The sequence below is a fragment of the Solea senegalensis genome, linkage group LG20, assembly GCF_019176455.1.
Source record: "Solea senegalensis isolate Sse05_10M linkage group LG20, IFAPA_SoseM_1, whole genome shotgun sequence".
Lineage (NCBI taxonomy): Eukaryota > Metazoa > Chordata > Actinopteri > Pleuronectiformes > Soleidae > Solea > Solea senegalensis.
This window is the reverse complement of record NC_058039.1, coordinates 5,362,542-5,380,699: the sequence shown is the minus strand read 5'-3', so window position 1 is coordinate 5,380,699 and position 18,158 is coordinate 5,362,542. Positions and strand designations below refer to the sequence as shown.

General features: G+C 39.5%; 1 protein-coding gene across 9 annotated transcripts in view; it reads left to right on the top strand.

The window, feature by feature from the left end:
- Nucleotides 1–18,158, top strand: part of ptk2aa (protein tyrosine kinase 2aa) — a 53,630-nt gene that overhangs the window by 14,687 nt on the left and 20,785 nt on the right. For 8 of the 9 annotated variants that reach the window (XM_044052284.1, XM_044052281.1, XM_044052282.1 and 5 more), the window contains exons 2-12: nucleotides 1,753–1,779; nucleotides 6,122–6,366; nucleotides 7,328–7,497; nucleotides 8,531–8,618; nucleotides 8,876–8,955; nucleotides 9,861–9,923; nucleotides 11,474–11,528; nucleotides 16,297–16,437; nucleotides 16,651–16,728; nucleotides 16,989–17,096; nucleotides 17,887–18,004. In XM_044052284.1, the coding sequence (XP_043908219.1) occupies nucleotides 6,166–6,366; nucleotides 7,328–7,497; nucleotides 8,531–8,618; nucleotides 8,876–8,955; nucleotides 9,861–9,923; nucleotides 11,474–11,528; nucleotides 16,297–16,437; nucleotides 16,651–16,728; nucleotides 16,989–17,096; nucleotides 17,887–18,004 (1,102 nt within the window). In that variant the 5' untranslated portion in view covers nucleotides 1,753–1,779; nucleotides 6,122–6,165. Of the gene's footprint in view, nucleotides 1–1,752; nucleotides 1,780–6,121; nucleotides 6,367–7,327; nucleotides 7,498–8,530; nucleotides 8,619–8,875; nucleotides 8,956–9,860; nucleotides 9,924–11,473; nucleotides 11,529–16,296; nucleotides 16,438–16,650; nucleotides 16,729–16,988; nucleotides 17,097–17,886; nucleotides 18,005–18,158 lie in introns of those variants that run through there. The other variant, XM_044052286.1, reaches the window with a different exon arrangement.

The window sequence follows — 18,158 nt, the reverse complement described above, 5'->3', positions numbered from 1 at the left end:
CAGTCTGTGTGTGTGTGTGTGTGTGTGTGTGTGTGTGTGTGTGTGTGTGTGTTTTAATATATATGTGCAGTGAAGGCTGTTAAACAGACTAGTATGTAATTAGCACCATGCTGGTACTCCACAAAAAGCAAATACAGTTGTAATACACAATTACAATAGGGTCCTCACACTAAGGGCAAATAAAGGAATGCTTGAGGAAAAAAAATGTCCAACTAACGCTTTCCAGCAGCTCTTCAGGTTTTAGCTTAGACTACAGGAAAATTAGCAGGGCTGCAGATGTCAGGCTACATATCACTTATACCACATGTCTACAAAAGAGATAGGTAAAGTCACAGAGGAAGGGACAGATGGTCTGTTTTTACCACTCAGTAATGGCTATACAGTAGGCCAAACATTTATAATAATTGCTAGTATAATATTAAATTGAATGGGCCTGCAGATTTACATTAGATAGAACTATAATATATTATGAAAAAAATGGCTTCATGATGGGATCTTGTGCAAATATTATGCTATTGATGAAAAACGTCATTATCTTGTCATTTGTCAATGGGGCATTGGACATAATAAATGGGGCTTGAGATTCAGAGTTGAGTTCAGAGCAGAGAGATGGGAGCTTGCATAAAGGATCTAAACCTTAATTTAAATGTTGAAATCAATATTGTTTAGCGCTAATATTGAATTTGCAGAAAAGGAAGGTAATAAGTTCCCGGAGCATAGTGTGTTAAAACCATCTGTATCTGTAATTGAGATGGTATTGATTAATGTTAATCATCACCTTCCTGTAATGATTAATCCCCTTTACCTTACACAAATATATTTGCTCAACTCTAAGGTTATGGTGTTGTATTTCAAAGGGTTTGTACACACACACACATACACGCACACACACCATGAGTCACCTCATTGGCATTTCCCTTTCACTGAGGGTTTTCCTCTCACCATTACATCAGACTTTGTTGACAACCCTGCTGTCATTTCACCCCTGTGTGTGTGTGTGTGTGTGTGTGTGTGTATGTGTGTGTGTATGTGTGTGTGTGTACCCAGTAGTTGTGTGTACATTAGGGTGTCTAAGCACTTCGACACTTATCCTGCTGACCTCATACAGAGAGTCCATATCACTGCTCTAACTGGGTGTCAGGTTCCCAAAAGGCTCATCTTGAGCTTCCTGTGAGAGTTTGGGAGCGGTAGTGTCAATACAGTGCGGTGAACCTATATATAAAAGGAGTTGCACTATACCATGTAGTATAGTTTAAATTTATAAACCACATTTTGCACTGAATTATGTTTTATCTCAAAATGCAACTGCAGTTCAAATGCTAGTCCACAGCCTTATGAACATCCCAGAAGCCAGATAAGCATTGTTAGCCCTTAAAACTTAAGGTTTATTCTGTTGTGCTTCAAAACCTTGACGTGTACAACATTTGATAGGACAACCACATATCCTGTTGTATTTGTTCATCAGTTAAAGGCTAGGCTAATCTAAAAAATGCTGAATATGAACAATAAAGCTATTCCTTGGTATTACCCAATTAGCTCTTTAAATTACAGCAAACCAATGAAGGGGGAGAGAGTCATTTATGTAACAATGGACTCAATACTCATTTGAAATGTTAACAGGATATTGAAATTTAATTTGGTAAGCATTATGGAGTTAGCACTGGTTGCCCCTGTGAGACCTAATAAACGTCAGATTATCTCTTTATGCTCATCCACGTAATAATTCCTCTTATTTCTGTGTTTGTTTTCCAGATATTTCCAGGATTGTTTACTACACAGGTGAGTAGATGCACCATTCAGAATCATTCATCTGTTAATACATTTACATTTAACATTTGTGCTCTAATCAGTTTGCTCACAAATCATGAGCATCATGAGATGCAACTAAAATGATGACCTCAACCACAGTTGTACTATACATTTTCATTTTACCAACCTTATTTACCCTTAGCATGTGAGAAAGAAGAGCCTTGCACATTCACAGAAGCTGCCCCACATAACAGAACAATGAAGCCATAATGAAATGTTTAACAACCACACTCTCTGCTGTAGAGGTTAAATGTCTTGTTAAAGGGCACCACAATGGTGGTAACTTCATTCTTGACCTTAGAGACAGACTGGCAATGGATGGATGGATGGATGATTGAAGGAATGAATGGATGGATGGTGTTGGTTAATTCACTCAAGTGAAACTAACAAGCTGGCGTCATGATGGACTTTGGACAGTCACTGTATAATGAAGCACAGCTGCACAGGAGCTGTTGTTATATGTCCAGGGATGAAAAGCACTGAACCACAAACAGTCTAGTCAAAGAAAAGGTTGACTGGTGTTTCCCAAACCTTGAAATGATGACATTCCCAAATGTCTTGTTTTGGCCACAAACCAAAATTAACCAGTTTTATCAATTTCTTTGTTGTGTGGAGCAAAAAAACAAGAACATTAAAAAAAAACATTCAAACTGACGAATAGATTATCAAAATAGCTGGCAATTAATTTAGTAATTTATTTATAATTCATCAATAATTAATTAATAGTTGTGTGTGAATATTTTGACTTAATGATAGAACCAGCATGCGGGAGTAAAAACCTTGTCTGCTTGTAGTCAGAAACGGCTTAATAGAGTCATAATTATGAATGCACAAGATAATTAAACAGGAAAGATGGTTGATGTGAGACTTTATCTGCATGTCTTGGTCTCATTAGTGCATACAGAAGTGAGGGAACGAGTGGTCATGTGTGTAGTTGGGTGTGTGACTAATTGTGAATTTCACACAGTGGATACCACAAACCAAAATATGTTCCTGAGAGCTTAAGGGTGGAAATTTGTTTTCCTTTGTATTACTGAGATGAATAAAGCACAGGAGAATATTCAGGTATCATGGCATCATGCCCAGGAAGCACGGCCTGCTGGCCACTTAAAACAGATGGAAACGCCAGGGTCCAACACTGTTGTAAATATCACAAGCAATTCCCTTTGAGCTCATTGACCCAAAAGGCAGTGCACCCTCTAAAATTGTAATCCCACAAATTAAGAGCACAGCTTCTCTTCTGCAGCCACACACATCTTTGGTTGGTTCGTCTTTCAGCTAAGTGTATCATCTCCTGTAAATGTGTTTCCGAATACCTGACGCCAGCTGTGAGAAAGCAAGGAAGGAAGTTCATTTGCATTTAGTAGCATGTGAGTAGTTCTGTGTTTTTCTTCCCCAATAAAAATAATAAAATAAACACACATTACGATAGGAATAGATACAGAGACTCTGGCTCATCCCCAGAGAGGGCTTTCCATTCATGGCAACATCCGGCCTTCTGACAAAAGGCTTTCAATAGTCTTCATGCACACACACATGCATGCACATGCAAGCACACTTTGTACCAGACCCCCCACCACCAGTTTTTCATAACAATGGCCACCGCCTGGGATGGAGCACAAATTACAGGAAACCCACACGTGCACTTAGGCTCTGTTCAGACCTTGTGTTAAGATCCATCGTTAGAAATTTGTATGACTGTTCACACCTGGTATTCACTCATTCATTCTCATATACTCATTCTGGTATTCACAGATGTGAGTGACGGGGAGAAAAGAGCGATAGAAAAGTGCCAGGGTGGACTGTGTGAATCAAAGCCCTACTCATGCTGCTATGAAGTCAGATTCTAACTGTTAGGAAAAGAAATCATGTGGTGAACAGTGATAATATTGCAGCCAGGGCTGCAACTAATAATCTGTTGATTATTTTTTTGATTCATCACTAGTAGTTTGGTCCATTCAGTGTTAGAAAATGTTTAAGAATGATCGTTTTTTCCCAAAACTGTGTTGTGTTGTATGTATGTTAACCAAAATTATTCAGTTTTAATAATCTCTTTCTTCTATGGAGCAAAGAAACCAGAACATTTTCACATTTAAGATGAAAACATTTCTATCCTCTGGGGGGGCATGACAGAAAATAATTGAGGCTGGTGTCAATGTCTCATAAATAAATAAAAAAAAAGTCTAGGATCCTAGTTTGAGACGTGTTTAGACTCCACAAATGTTTCCCAAGTGCTAACTTGAACGCACCTCAGAAATGGAGTATGACCACGAAAGTGTGCAATATGGAGTATTATTGAATGAGCCCTTGTGAAGTTTAATCAGAGCAGCTGGGAGTTCACATGCTGATTACTGTCAGGGTAACAGATTTATTCGTAACAAAAAACAAATCTGGCCTTCTCTCCTCTCCTTTCTCCTCTTTAACAATGTTAGTTCAGTCTGTTTTGAGAGCAGCTTCATAAACAGAAGTGGGAGTGGTTACCAATGAATGGAAAAGACAAGATTAGCATATTAATAGTTTTTGGCTCCTCCTGCTCTTGCAGCAGCCCTCGCTCAAGTTCCCTTGTTCCCCACTCAACTTTCTGTCAGTTGTGCTGCTATGTCCTCCTTTTCCTCTCATTCAACTTGAAACAATTGCTGCACTTTTCTCTGCCCCTCTCTCTCTCTCTGTGTCTCTCTCTGCCTGACTGTCTCTGTTTCCTTTTGTTTCTCTGGCTCCCTCTTTTCATTTGCCTTCTGTTTTATTTGAGCAGAGCAACTGACTGAATATCTATTTGGAATCAACATTTTACATGCTGGATTTGGATTTGAACTTTGGCCGGAGAATCGGTCTCTTTTCACCATCTCGGGGTCCTGAATCCTCCCCTGAGCGACACTTACTTCACGCTTCCACGGCAACTGTGTAACTACGGAGCGCAGGCATGGGGCAGAATTCAGGCAAAAAACAAACAGTGTTGTCATCAGAGAGGGGCCACTGAGGAGTACTTCAGAAGTGGACAGAAAAAGAGGACTTCATGGATGAGACTGACTTACATCTCTGTGGATGATTTTCGTCTTGCGGCAGTGGATAACAAGAAAATATTAAAAAGACAAAACTTGTCTGAGAGGAAAGTCTTTGGCGGATGGGAGTCTTCTACATTTTCCATGATTTGTGTGTCAACAGAGCTTAATATTTCCCTGTTTGAGTATTTCTGCCAGAAACTATTGGCTAACGAAGCTGTTGACAAAAGTTAGAGTGTGTGTGTGTGTGTGTGTGCAGAGTGTGAGCTGGTGTTTGGGTTCGCTGAGAGTGCTGGTGCAGTTGTGGCAGAACCTCAGTCAGTGCATTTGTTTACACAAGAGGTTCACCGTATGTGATGCGTGGTCCTGAAGGTGCAAGCTGTCTCTCTGTCCTTGACAAGGGAAGACACAGGGAGAGACAGACATGTGTTTCCATGGCGACAAGTGGCTGTAGCCCCTTCCTCATGTGCTGGGACAGAGGTATGAATGAAATCTCCTTTGCACACACAAGTAGCCCCTCCACGGCTTGACATCTGACTCCATGGGAACTGAGTTAGTGTACTGCCAAAGCTCCTGTTACTCCAAGTGCAAGTGTGTGTGTGAGTGTGTGATATAACCATCAGCAACTTGACTTGACTGTCTTTCCTCAGAGTGTGTTGTGTGTGTGCTTACTCTTTTTCTGTCTCTATCTGTCTCTATCTCTCAGGGGTAATTACCTGTGAGAACAATGTACTTTAATGGCAGGGAAGCAAAAAAAATTCAGAGTAAAAAGAGATATCCGTATCTTTCTCTCAGCGGTGTCATGATTACTGCAGCTGGCATGCACAAAAACATGCTCTGTCTCTAGTCCGTGTTGGCCATGCACAGATGAAGTTATCATGAATTTCCAGGAAGTGTGTCAACGTCAGGACTTCATATTCAGGAAAAACGTCAGCCTGAGGTGCATTGTCTTCTCTCTGTTCCAGACACGAGCTCCAACATTCTAAGCCTTGACCTGGACTGCACCTCAGTCTTTTTATTTCTCACTTCCCATTTTTGTGCTCTAATTTTACAACAGGTTAATATTATGGTTGAACATTTTCACATATTTTCATCCTGTCAAAGCTGAGAGTTTGGTTATTCTGTGAATAATTGTACCAAAGAGCATTACACTAGTTTGTTTACTTTCATATATGACTAGTTATTGCAGAATTACCACTACTACATGTGTAGTACTACATATTAGAACACCCCTGGGCTCCTTAAACCACTTCTGATTCAACTTTTCATACCTTTCTTACCCCCCTCACTGATTTACTCCCTCTCCGCTGCAGAATATGACAGACACCTAGCAGCTGCAGTGTCAGCAAAGAAAACCATGGCGACAGCATACCTGGAACCAAACCTGAATCATGCCCTCGTCGGAGGGGCCAAATCACGTCTTAGTGCAGGGGGGTCAGACCGAACCATAGCTGGATCTGTGGACAGGGTTCTCAAAGTCTTCCATCACTTCGAGACCAACACTGAGAACAGCTGCTGGTCGTCAAACATCAGATATGGAGATGCAACTGATGTCAGGGTAAGAAGAGACACACACTTATTGTATAAGCAAAATATATATTAGAGACGTCAAACGTCTCTACCTAAATTGCTGTGGTAATATTCCTGGTAATAAATGTAGGTCATTCATGTGTTGGACAACAGATACATTAACAGGCTCAGTTCAGTGTTAGTTTCAAGCTTTTTTTTTTACTGTATGTTGTGGCTGTACCCAATCTGCACATGTTTTTTTTTTTTTTATCTCTAAAGCAGTGCTTTTTTATGTCAGATAATTGCAGTGGATTTAATTGCATGGTGTATGAGTGGTCATGAGACTGTTTGCACCTGCTCTATGGTGCAGTATACACCCAGCAGAAGTTTTAAAGACGTTTGTTGTTTGTCCTCAGCTCAGGGTCCCGTCTGTCTGGTCTAATAAAAGACACTCAGGACAATGAGATTATTTTGCTTTCAAACACCTGTAACCTCAGGACACCATGTGTGTTTGTACAGTGTGTGTATTTACAGTTATGTTTACTTTTAGATTTGCTTCCACTTTACATAAACTACTTCATCCTCCTCTCCACTCTTCCCTTCCTTCACCCTCTCCTTCAGTATCTGGGTCAGACCCCCTAGCAACATACGTGGTTCTGTGAGCATTTACAGGCACGTGTGTATGATGTATGTCAACTTGTTTGGGTGGGAACGTCACATTAAATGAAATGAAATCACACACATTCACACATGGATTGTCTGATGCCCTTGTTGACCCGAAACAAATGTCCAACATATACATCATTACAGTTGGTAGCTGATTTTTTGTGACTGTCTTTGTCCACTGGGTATTTCTGTTATGTGCTGGGTCACTTGGGGTAATACCATCATAGATTAATGGGCAAGTTTTGTCCAATTTACTGAAATTCATCAGGTGCTAAATATGATATCTGCTAAATGTTTTGTTTTTCAATTGTGTAACAGTACAATCTTTCCTCCTTTGTGTCCAGGGAATCATCCAGAAAATTCTGGACATTCATAAAGTACGCTGGACATCTTGTTTTGGCCTACGGCTCAGCAACAGCCAGTTCGGAGACCAGGTGCACTGGCTCCACCCAGATCTAGGCGTTTCTCACGTTAGAGAGAAATATGAACAGGCACGACCAAATGAGGAGTGGAGGTAAGAGAGGAGTGTTTGTGTTTGTTGATGCATCTATGTTTCAGTTTAATGAACAACCTTTTGTAATATGTGTTTCTGTCATGTTTGTCATGTGTCACTCTGCATGGGCAGCCCAACTTGCTTGCCCTTTGGGGATTAATAAAGTTTTTTCTCTGCAGAGTTAATATCCAGTGTGGTAGATGAGCTTTACCTGAGACTTAAGGGAATAACAGTTATTTGATTTCCTTTCATGAGATCCTGAGGCAGGTGTTTTGTCTTTTTCTGAGAAAAGCTGAGGATACATTTTACACACAGCTTCCTGCCTTCATGATTTATTTTCCCTTGTAAATTCAGTCAATTTCACTCTTTCCTCAAACAGCAGCCTGCCCCATTGTACACGAAAGGAGCTGAAGTGATTCATTTCCACAGTGTTGTATACAATAGTGTGAGCGTCTGTAGTGTCGTGATGGGAGGGCCAGCATGTGTGCTGCAGTTCGGCTGTGTTGATCTGGCAGTTTGGATGTTAATGCAATGATATATATTACCTTTATTGTGGCAGCCCTGGTGCTAGTGCTGTTATGAGGTGGAGACCTTTTGCACTGAGAGAAAGAACCAGATGCCTCCTTTGTAAAACCAAGTCAACATATCTCTCTGTCTCTAATCTTGTAGCCAGTCTTCTTATTTGCATTCTTGCATGTTGATTCTTTTCTATCTTGCCCTCCTTATGTCTGTCTCTTTCATTTCCTTTGCTGGCAGGTCTACTGCTGAACGAGTGTTTTCATTATCAATTCAATTAGATTATGTTTTAAGACAATGAAAAAAAGACTGCAGTTGTGGCACATTTTCCATGAATGTGGTTGCTCAGGCCGTCTACCAAACATACCTAAAGCAAATTTGCCAAATGCAACATTAAAAAAATAGTTTGATTCCAAGGCTTTAACCACATAAAACTATTTCCATCATTTTTGTAGACAATAGAGAAGCATCAAGTCATAGTTTTTTTTTCCCCTGCTCTGCATAACATTCAGTCTTACCTTCTTCTTTTCCACTGAAGGTATGAATTAAGGATCCGGTATCTTCCAAAGGGCTTTGTGCAGCAGTTTGCAGAAGACAAACCTACACTCAATTACTTCTACCACCAGGTACCTACACAGACACATAAATGCTGAGAGGCACCCAGACACACAGATTTCATTTTCTGCCAGCATTCCGTACTGAGACATATGGCATTGCAGCAAGACTGTGAGTGTGTGCGTGTGTGTGTGTGTGTGTGTGTGTGTTAGCCTGTGGGTAATCTTGGTTTGTAGGCATGTCTGTGTGTAAGATAGATGGCTCGCCTTTTGTCTCTTGGAGAAATAAATGTTTTAATAAACATATGTTGGGTGTTTGTGTCCTGCAGGTGAAGAATGATTACATGATGGAGATCGGGGATCGGGTAGAACAAGATGTAGCTCTCAAACTTGGCTGTCTAGAAATCAGGTAAGAATTGTCACAGTAGTGACCGAAAGTTTTAATACAGTGCACTTTGTCTGTTTCAACTTCTCTTTCCTCTCTTTTCTAAGTTGATTGAATTTAGTTTTTGCTGGACTCACATACACAGCACATAGGGTATGAGTCAACGGAAATACTTCTCATTCACTTTGAATGGAGCTATGTGAAGTGATGCTGAACTGCACTGTGGGTCTGTAGCTTTTGCCTTGCTTGTATTGCGTGCGGTAGAAGATGAGAAATGTTCAACTTTTCAAGCGTCAGCTTGAGGGTCAGCCAATCCAATCAAGTTTAGCAAATATTCCAGCACAGGTACTAGCCAATCGAATCATCTTTAACATTTAACTCAAACACTATACATATGCCCAAATGGCTTTCACAGACAAGGCTGTTCTTGTCACATATTGCCCCCTACAATGGCGGACTTTTCAGACCTCACATCCCAATCACTTAAACAGCATTAACAACTCTCGACACGTAGTTAGGCATGACACGCAACCTACAACAGTTACCTCCAGCACTGAGTGACAGACTCACCTACTGTAAAGCGTTGACACAATGTGTACATGTGAGTCCAGCATTAAAAGGACTGTTTGAATTATTTACTTCACTAGTGAATTAAACAGTTAGTGTTTGCTCACCAGTTGCTCTGATAATTAATTAATTTGATTGATTTATTAATTAGTACAAGCCACAAGCTAGGATTTTATACCGTTGTGTTTTTTCTGCTGTTTACAATTGGAAGATAATTAGAAACTTGACAAAGACATAATGTTGCAGTGTTTGTGCGCAGTGAATGATGCAGCTGACCATGCTCTCTCTCTCTCTCTCTCTCTCTCTCTCTCTCTCCCTCTCTGTCTCTGTCTCTCTGTCTGTCCCGCTGGTTTCAATTTCAGGAGGTTCTTTAAAGAGATGAGAGGAAATGCCTTAGATAAGAAATCCAACTATGAACTACTGGAGTGAGTATTTTCCTTCATCAGCTTCAGAAGCACAGACCACATCTTTTTTTCGTATATACCAGGGAACATGAACATAAAACTGTAATGTTTAATGCCTTTCATAGAAAAGTCTGGTAACATTTGTAAATGTGCTGGATTACAAATGTGCTTTGAAAATCTACAGTCTCACTACAGTTTTCTGTTGCCTGTATGTTCCTAATGTTCCTAATGCAGCTCTTTGCATTCCTTCACATGTCTACTAAAGCTCCATACTCATTTCTTTTTGACTGGCTGCTATGTCTTGTTTACGTCATGGGTTGGTCCACTAACAGCTTTTCTCAAAATGGATGTCTTTGAAGAACATGAAAAAACTGTGGCCCCGACCAGGCTTGGCTCTAATGTGTCCTGATTCTAATGAGCTGCCCTCTCCCAGCTAAAATCTTTCTCTCTGTCCATCGGACTAACAAGCTTCAATTAAATGAGAAAAAAATGCACACTGTCTCTCTATTGAGCTCTCTTTGTCCCCCTTTTTCATCCATCTGTCTCCGTCTGCCTCTGTCTTCTTGATGCTCTCATCCTCTTTTTTTGTCCTATTTTTCAGAAGGGTTATTCTTGTCTCTTGTTTTGTGTCTCTGCCTCGCAGCATCTCCTGTTGACTGGAAAAAGATGTTTCATGCGTATTATAAACCAAGAAGGGAAGGAGAGAGAAAATGGGCTGTTGGACTTTTGATTCAAGTTTACTTGTTAACTGGTTATGTGTTGAGTGTTCATGGATAAAGATTTTCAGTACATTTTGGATTGCGTTTGGCCCTTAAAACTCATCAAGGAATTGTTTCTTCATCTTTAAGAACTTTTTTATTTGTCCCCAAAATGAAACACCATAAGTAAGCATTTTATTTTACCGTTCATATTATTTCTGGGAAAAAGCTTTACAGTTTGGTGCATCTTAAAGGGAAAATATTTTTGACCAGCCTGCTGTAGTTGACAGTAAAACATGTGTTTTTATGAAGTAATGCAAAGCTCTTAATCAGTCGACTTTTGGCTCTGCTCCTTCTCTGTGGTGGTAATTATAGTTTGACATGACTGATATTTGACCTATGTTAGAGGAACAGGGGGGGAGAAAGGATGATGTAAACCTCACTCTCCTTCTTCTGTCTCCTCTAGTACTTGTCTTTTCTCCAGAGGAGTTTGAGTCATTAGCTGGCTTCCTGTATTTGTCGTTCTTTCATCTTTGTATCTGTAGTCTCTCTCCCTCTCTCTGCTTTTCCCTGCATTTCTCTCTTTCTCTTTCTGTTTTTCCTCAGCCCTCTGTGTTAGGAAAAGATGAGTAGCATTGTGAAGTCCACACTTAGTCATCGTTCTCTCTTTCAGTTTTCTGACTGCCGCTGGTGTTCACTCGCCCGTCTGCCTAACTGTGTCTGTGTGTAGCTCGTGTTCGCCATTCTATCAGCAGAGGAAGAAATAAACTGCTGAGATCAGATAAATACAGCAGTGTCTGTCAATTAATATTCCTCAGTGTAATTGCAGTATACTAAACATTCTCCTTTATCTTGCTCTGCCTCTGTTTACAGGAAAGACGTAGGTTTGAGGCGTTTTTTCCCAAAAGACTTGTTGGATTCAGTCAAGGTGAGAACGACGAGTTTTATATGGAATTTTCTTTTTTACTCATTCATGCTCCCCTCTTAAATCCTTTGTGGAAGAAAAAGTGAGAGAGTTTAGCTGAGTGCTGAGTAAGTAGTCTTCTCCGTGCAACTCAGCAGCTGCTGTCATAGTGCCTCATCTACCCCACTGCAGTCGCTTAGTTACCAAAGTGAATCCAAAAACTGTGGTTTTGTCGGCTTTTCACCGTGATCATAGACTGTACTGTATATGGCCGGTTTAAGTAACAGCTTCTCTGAACCACATTTTGAATGTGTTTCTCAGTATTTCGTCACACTCAGTCTGACATGACTGACAGAATCTGATGTGAAGTGGCACAGCAATACTTAAGTTTGGATGGATGGAGATGAGTAAGACAATGAATAGGAAATTATTGCATGTATTGAACTAAAATGTGTTACGCCATCCTAAACATTTATACTGTAAGTTAGTATAAATCCAGTTTTAATTTCTAATATCTTTCCATATCCCATGATTCTCAGTAATAATATTTATTTGGTAAAATTTAATAAATATTACAAACATTGAAACACCTATGCTGTTATTTTATTAAGATCTGTGGATCAACATGTTATTATAATGGCACAGATTCCACACAGATAGGTGGATAGATACAGTAATACAGTTATGTGTTTAGTTTCCCTTGTTGTATTTTGAGGTACTGAAGTGATTTGTACTGAAATGCGTCAAATTTAAAAACTTTCTCACTGTCAAATCTTCAACATCCAACACTTGGAGTTATATTCACATAGACGAGCAATCAGGTCAAATAAGGGAAGTCAGTTTTGTGTCAGATTTTGGTTGAGTGTGTCTGTATTTGACTCCTGGGTGTAGTTGCATAATGAACTGTGTCTGTCAGTGATAAATTTACGGCACGTGTTTAAGGGGTGGGTCCTCGTGTGTGTGTGTGTGTGTGTGTGTGTGTGTGTATGAGTAAAAGAAAGGCCCAATGAGCCAAAAAGGTTTTGATGTCAGCAGGCGGGCAGACAGATGCTCTGCAGAGGGACAGAAAGTGTGTGCGACCTTCAGGTCATGTTTAAACCCACTTTCTCTTTTCGACAATGAGGAGGGAGGGGTAGGCGACAATGTGCATCTTCTATAGGGGCCCCACCCCACCTCACCCCCACTCTGCCTCACCTCACCCCCACCCCTGTCTGTTAAGCCCTGCTGACTCCCCCCCTTCAGCTGCTCATGTTATTTCTCATGATTGTTTTGTAAGCCATGAAGAGACACACATTGACTCAGAAACACACATAATGTATGTGCAGTCGAACATTTTACTGCAATAAACAGGATTCTCTTAATTTTTTAATTCATTTTATGACATATATAGAAATCATTTTAGTATACAGCATATTTTATTAAATGTTTATATCTCAACATACAAAAAGTAAATGGGTATTAGTACCTTACATTGAGTATCCTGAAATGTAGAGCTGCAGTTGATTAATCAATTAGTAATTTCATTTTTTAAGAAAAGGTCTCTGATATTTCAGCTTTGTAATTATGAATATTTTTCTGGTTTATTTGCTCCATAGAGCATATAAATCATTAAAACTGATTAAGTGTGGTTTGTGGACAAAACAAGACATTTGAGAACATCAGTTTTTGGAGGTTTGGCATAATGAAATTTAAAATACTTTTAAAAGAACATATTACATAATTGGATTAATTTGTGCTGCTGCTATGATAATCTGTATTTTAACATAGAAGTGCCCAAACTATTAAAAATAATTGAGAGATTATTATTTGTTATTATATAAATAATATATAACTGTATCATTAGTTGTAGTAATGTTAAGCAACTGCTGCTCATTCTGTGGCACACATGCATGGATTTGTTTCAGACTTAATTTGTGTGTAAAAGTGTGTGAGAGAGAGGGAGAGCACAGCTGTCAGTTACGTTTCTGTCGTCCACTGTGTTGAAAGAGAATGGTAGACATTTAATGGGATTATTCTTCCTCAATGGACTCCACTGCTCACATAGACACACACACACGTGTACACATAGATAGACACACACACACACACATCAGAGCAGATGGCTGTGGTAGTAAACGGTGACTGATGAGAGTGGTTATAAAGAGCAGAGTCTGTTCATTCATATTGACACGGCTGGACACCAGGTTGAGCAAAACTGACCTTTAGTTTGTTTGGAGCTGTTTGGCGTTTGATTAGCTGTTTGAGCTACAGCATCTGTCTCATCAGAGCAGCGTGCCACGCTCAGCTACTGTGCCACGCTCAGCTACATTCACACTTGATGAAAGCAGACAGTGACACAAAGATGTTTTACACAGCAGGCATTTTGAACTGTCGAAGTGGGAAAAGCACAGGTGTTCCTAATGACGTTAACGACGGCAAGAGTCCCATTAATTAATTCGTTATTTACACCTGCGTTGCTTTGCTTGATCAATATGTCCAAATGTCACAGACAAACAGACACTTTTCAATGAAAATCTAATTCATTTACTATGCAGTAAATGCATTACTTGACAAGAAAGAAAAACAATAACAATACATCTGCATTCAGTGTCTCTGCATGTCACTGATGTCTCAATAAAACCCTGAAATATTTTCTGGATGTAGAAGGGATTTAAAGGGACTTATTTTTTTAATCTTGAGGTTTTTGAGTCAATTTGCTTTGGAATGAAAAGAGACGAGGATTAGTATTGTATCCTCTGAATTTCTGTTGTTTGTAAATTGAATTTTGGTTTAAATGCTTTAAAACGAGATCACAAAGGTTGTTTTATTTTGGTCCAAATTAAATCTATTTACATTTGTTGATGTTGTTTTGAAATGCACTTTGTATCAAGATTGACCTGTAGATTCTAATATTCTTGCTAAGCACCAGGATAAAAAGCATTGTTAAGTTAGGTCAGTGGTCATGTAACAGAAACTATACCAGCAGTGTCACATGATCGGCCTCCAAGGATAACACTAACTACTGATCAGTAAATAGTTCCTGCAGAAGTAATGACATGTCTTGGGAGGTTTAGTCGACCTGAGTTTAATGAAGATACATCTACACCTATACTGCAATATATCAAATTTAGGTTTCACTTTTATTTCCAGTCAGATGTAATTTTGCCATTTGAGTGAATATGTCAGACAAAATAAAGGCTTTCAGTGCTGTAAGAATGATCTAAAGCAGTTATACCAGGAGATGTCACTATGACACTATGTCACAGTAAGAAGAGGCACAAATCACAGCAGGAAAGGAAACATACACACAGCTGTCATTAACAGACATTACCAATAATACATAAAGCTAACTCATTTTACCAAGATCAAAAAAACATATTGTGTAAGTCCTGTGACTAAGTGGTCAGTGTGATGTCAGAGAGAGGTGATAGTTACGAGCAATACTTCCTCTCAGGAAGGGTGGACACTTGAGACTGACGATATCGCTCTTTGTATGTGTGTGTGTGTTGTTTTGAGGAATTCTAGGAATTAAAGTGGAGATCCTATCAAGATCCAATCAGCAGCATGTAGAAGACACAAGTGCACACACACACATTATATTATTGATTGCGGGTGGATGTGTGTGTGTGTGTGTGTGTGTGTCTGTTGTGTGTGCAGGTGTCTGTTTCTGTCTTAATGGTTTGACAGCTGACAATGTAATTATGGAATAATTATTAAAAATATCAAGGCTTTGTATTAACAGATGAAGGAAGATGAAAAATGCAAAGCATTTAAATAGTGGCCAAATACAAAAAAAGTCACCAGTCATTATCTGAATGATTCATTCCCCAAAAGTAAACACATATATTATATTTTATATTATAGGTGTAACTCAAGTAATATGCAATTTTAAACTGCTCATTCATTTAGTGCAGAATGACCTCAATGTGATGCACCAGTTTACTGTAAACCTGCATGTTTTATTGCAAGACGAGTTTGTACTTGACTAAATCCTTTCTAATCTTTGTCGTAATCTATATATGAAGAGCTATTTATAGCCTTGGTTTGTTTGTAGAGTGTGTGTGCTTGGGTGAATACGTCTTTTCACATTAAATACCGAGTGTGTTTGTTGGTTTTGGATAATACTGTCACCTCTGTGTGCCTAATACTTCATATGTACATAGCTAAGATGATAATGGAGGGATGAGGTCAGGGTCAACATGTTATCTGGTAAAGGCTTATCTAAGTGATTCTGTTTTTTTAGATTTACATCAGATATTGAGGATTACACTCTATATGGCATGTTGTGCTTTCCTGTGCATATACGTGTGTGTGTGTGTGTCCTCTATTTCTTTATGTCCAAAGTATAGAGAGGATGGGTATAATGTTCCTAGATGGATTTTGTTTCCCATCTGTCTCCACTGTGATGACATAACAAACCCACATTAATCAGGTGGAAAAGGACCATGGGATTGTTATTTCAGCAAGGATGAATACTACTGTCGCTTTGAAAATCTGTACAAGCACTTAACTTAATGTTGTGTCATGTAATCTCAGTTACTGTATGAATGGACAGACTCTATGATGAGTGTTTAATAACAGGACCATTGTGTCTCTGTTGAGATATTGATCTGGACTGAATGTGCTGAGGTCAATTCGATTTATGGTAGTGGAGTGGACTAATAGTCAATCAATGTCCTCTCTTAGAGTCTGTGTCACTCTGCTCCCATAGACAAACATGCACACTCTTTTAATACACTTTCCTCTCTCGTTTGTAAAACGTGCCGCTTCATTCCGATGTGTCTCATGTTTTCTCTGCCCTCACCCTCTTCAGGCTAAAACTCTTCGTAAGTTGATCCAGCAGACCTTCAAGCAGGTAGCCAATCTCAATGACGAGCAGTGCATCCTGAAGTTCTTGGAGATACTTGTTCCAGTCCACCGCTACGACAAGGAGTGCTTCAAATGTGCCCTTGGGGTACGTTTCCTCTTGCGTTCACTGTGTTCTCATGTAGTCTGATAATGAGCTCTCTGATTTGTTGCGTTAGGTTGACCCCTTTTGGTAGCATCAGGTTTTGCATGTATCAAGGATGTATCGCTGTCCCACAGAGAAGAAAGTAAATGAGTGATTATTGTTATATTTGTGTTCTCCTCTTCTCCACTCCTTTCAACTCTTTTTTTCTCCTAACAGTCCAGCTGGGTGATTCAGGTGGAGTTAGCCATCGGGCCAGAGGATGGGATCAGCTACCTCACAGATAAGGGATCCACAGTGAGTTTGTTTTAGCAGAATCAGGTTTATAACATATTATCACCATTGTCTTCTGCTGATAATGTTCTACATCCTAATATCATTTAAGCCAACTATTTTCCAGCTTATCAAGGATAGTAGCATCAAATGCAAGTGAAAGTATTGGCTTGATTCCTGAGATAAAGATCACCACCGTTATTTGATTATAAGTTGATATGATTATGCTTTTCAGAGTTAACTTCATTTAATTTCTGCTTTCTTTGTTTCTTTTTTGTCTCCAGCCTACTCATCTAGCTAACTTTAACCAAGTTCAGTCCATCCAGTACTCATCAATGGAGGAGAAGGACAGGAAAGGCATGCTACAACTCAATGTAGCTGGAGCTGCTGAGGTACCAACCTGTCTGTATTATAGGAACTCTGAAAATGCTGAAAATACTTTTTTTAGTACCTTATCTGGCGAGGTTCCAAGCAAGCCGATACCATGCAGCCACTGATTGGTCAGACTGTCGTCATTGGAAGAGACATGAGCGAGACGTCACAAGATTCAAACCAAACAATGATCAACTAAAAATTCTTAAAAATCCTGAAGACTTGCGTTGATCTCCAGCATTTAACATGGAAATGTCTAAAATCTCACTATTTAACAGAGGTGTCTGGTGTCTTTAGCGACAGCAATGCTGAAAGCCGGCGATCATATGAGCAGCCAGGTGACTGTGTCAGACAGAGTCTGTGCTCCGGTCATGCATGAAGTACTGCACAAATCTTTTTAATGAACTGTAATGATTCAGTTACACCAAAAACAACTGCTTTACAAGTCACTAGTCACTAGTTTGTGTGTTGCGTATGAGTTTTGTGTCGCATATAAAATGAAATCACGGCAGATTCATGCAGGCGTGCTGCCTCTGACCTGACCCCGTCTAGGTTGAGGAGGTACTATATTGTAATCGAAAACCTAGACTCTAGACTCCAGATGTTGAGTCTAGCATGATGCCTCCTCTGGCCTCTAGTGGACAAAAAAAACGTAATCTGTGCACACCATATAGCATATGTCTGATTCTCAGCTCATATAGACAAGTCGAGTAATTCTTTTTAATAAGCATTTATTGTATTGGGTTCACTTATATACTCACTGAGAGTGAAGTAATGAACAGCTGTAAACTGTTTCTGTTTCATGTGCAGCCTCTCACCGTTACAACCATGTCACTGACCACGGCGGAAAACATGGCGGACCTAATAGACGGTTACTGTCGCCTCGTCTCCATGGAAACTCATTCCTTCATCGTCAGAGTTCAGAAAGGTATGAAACTATAGCTAATGTAGAGAAGTTGTATATAGAAATTAAACCTATGAGCTTTGCAATTATTTACCATTTTCTCAGTACGAAGAATTTTAGCATTTTAGTTTAGAATTTTAAAAAGTTCTAGTTATATTTATATGTATAGTTTTATGCT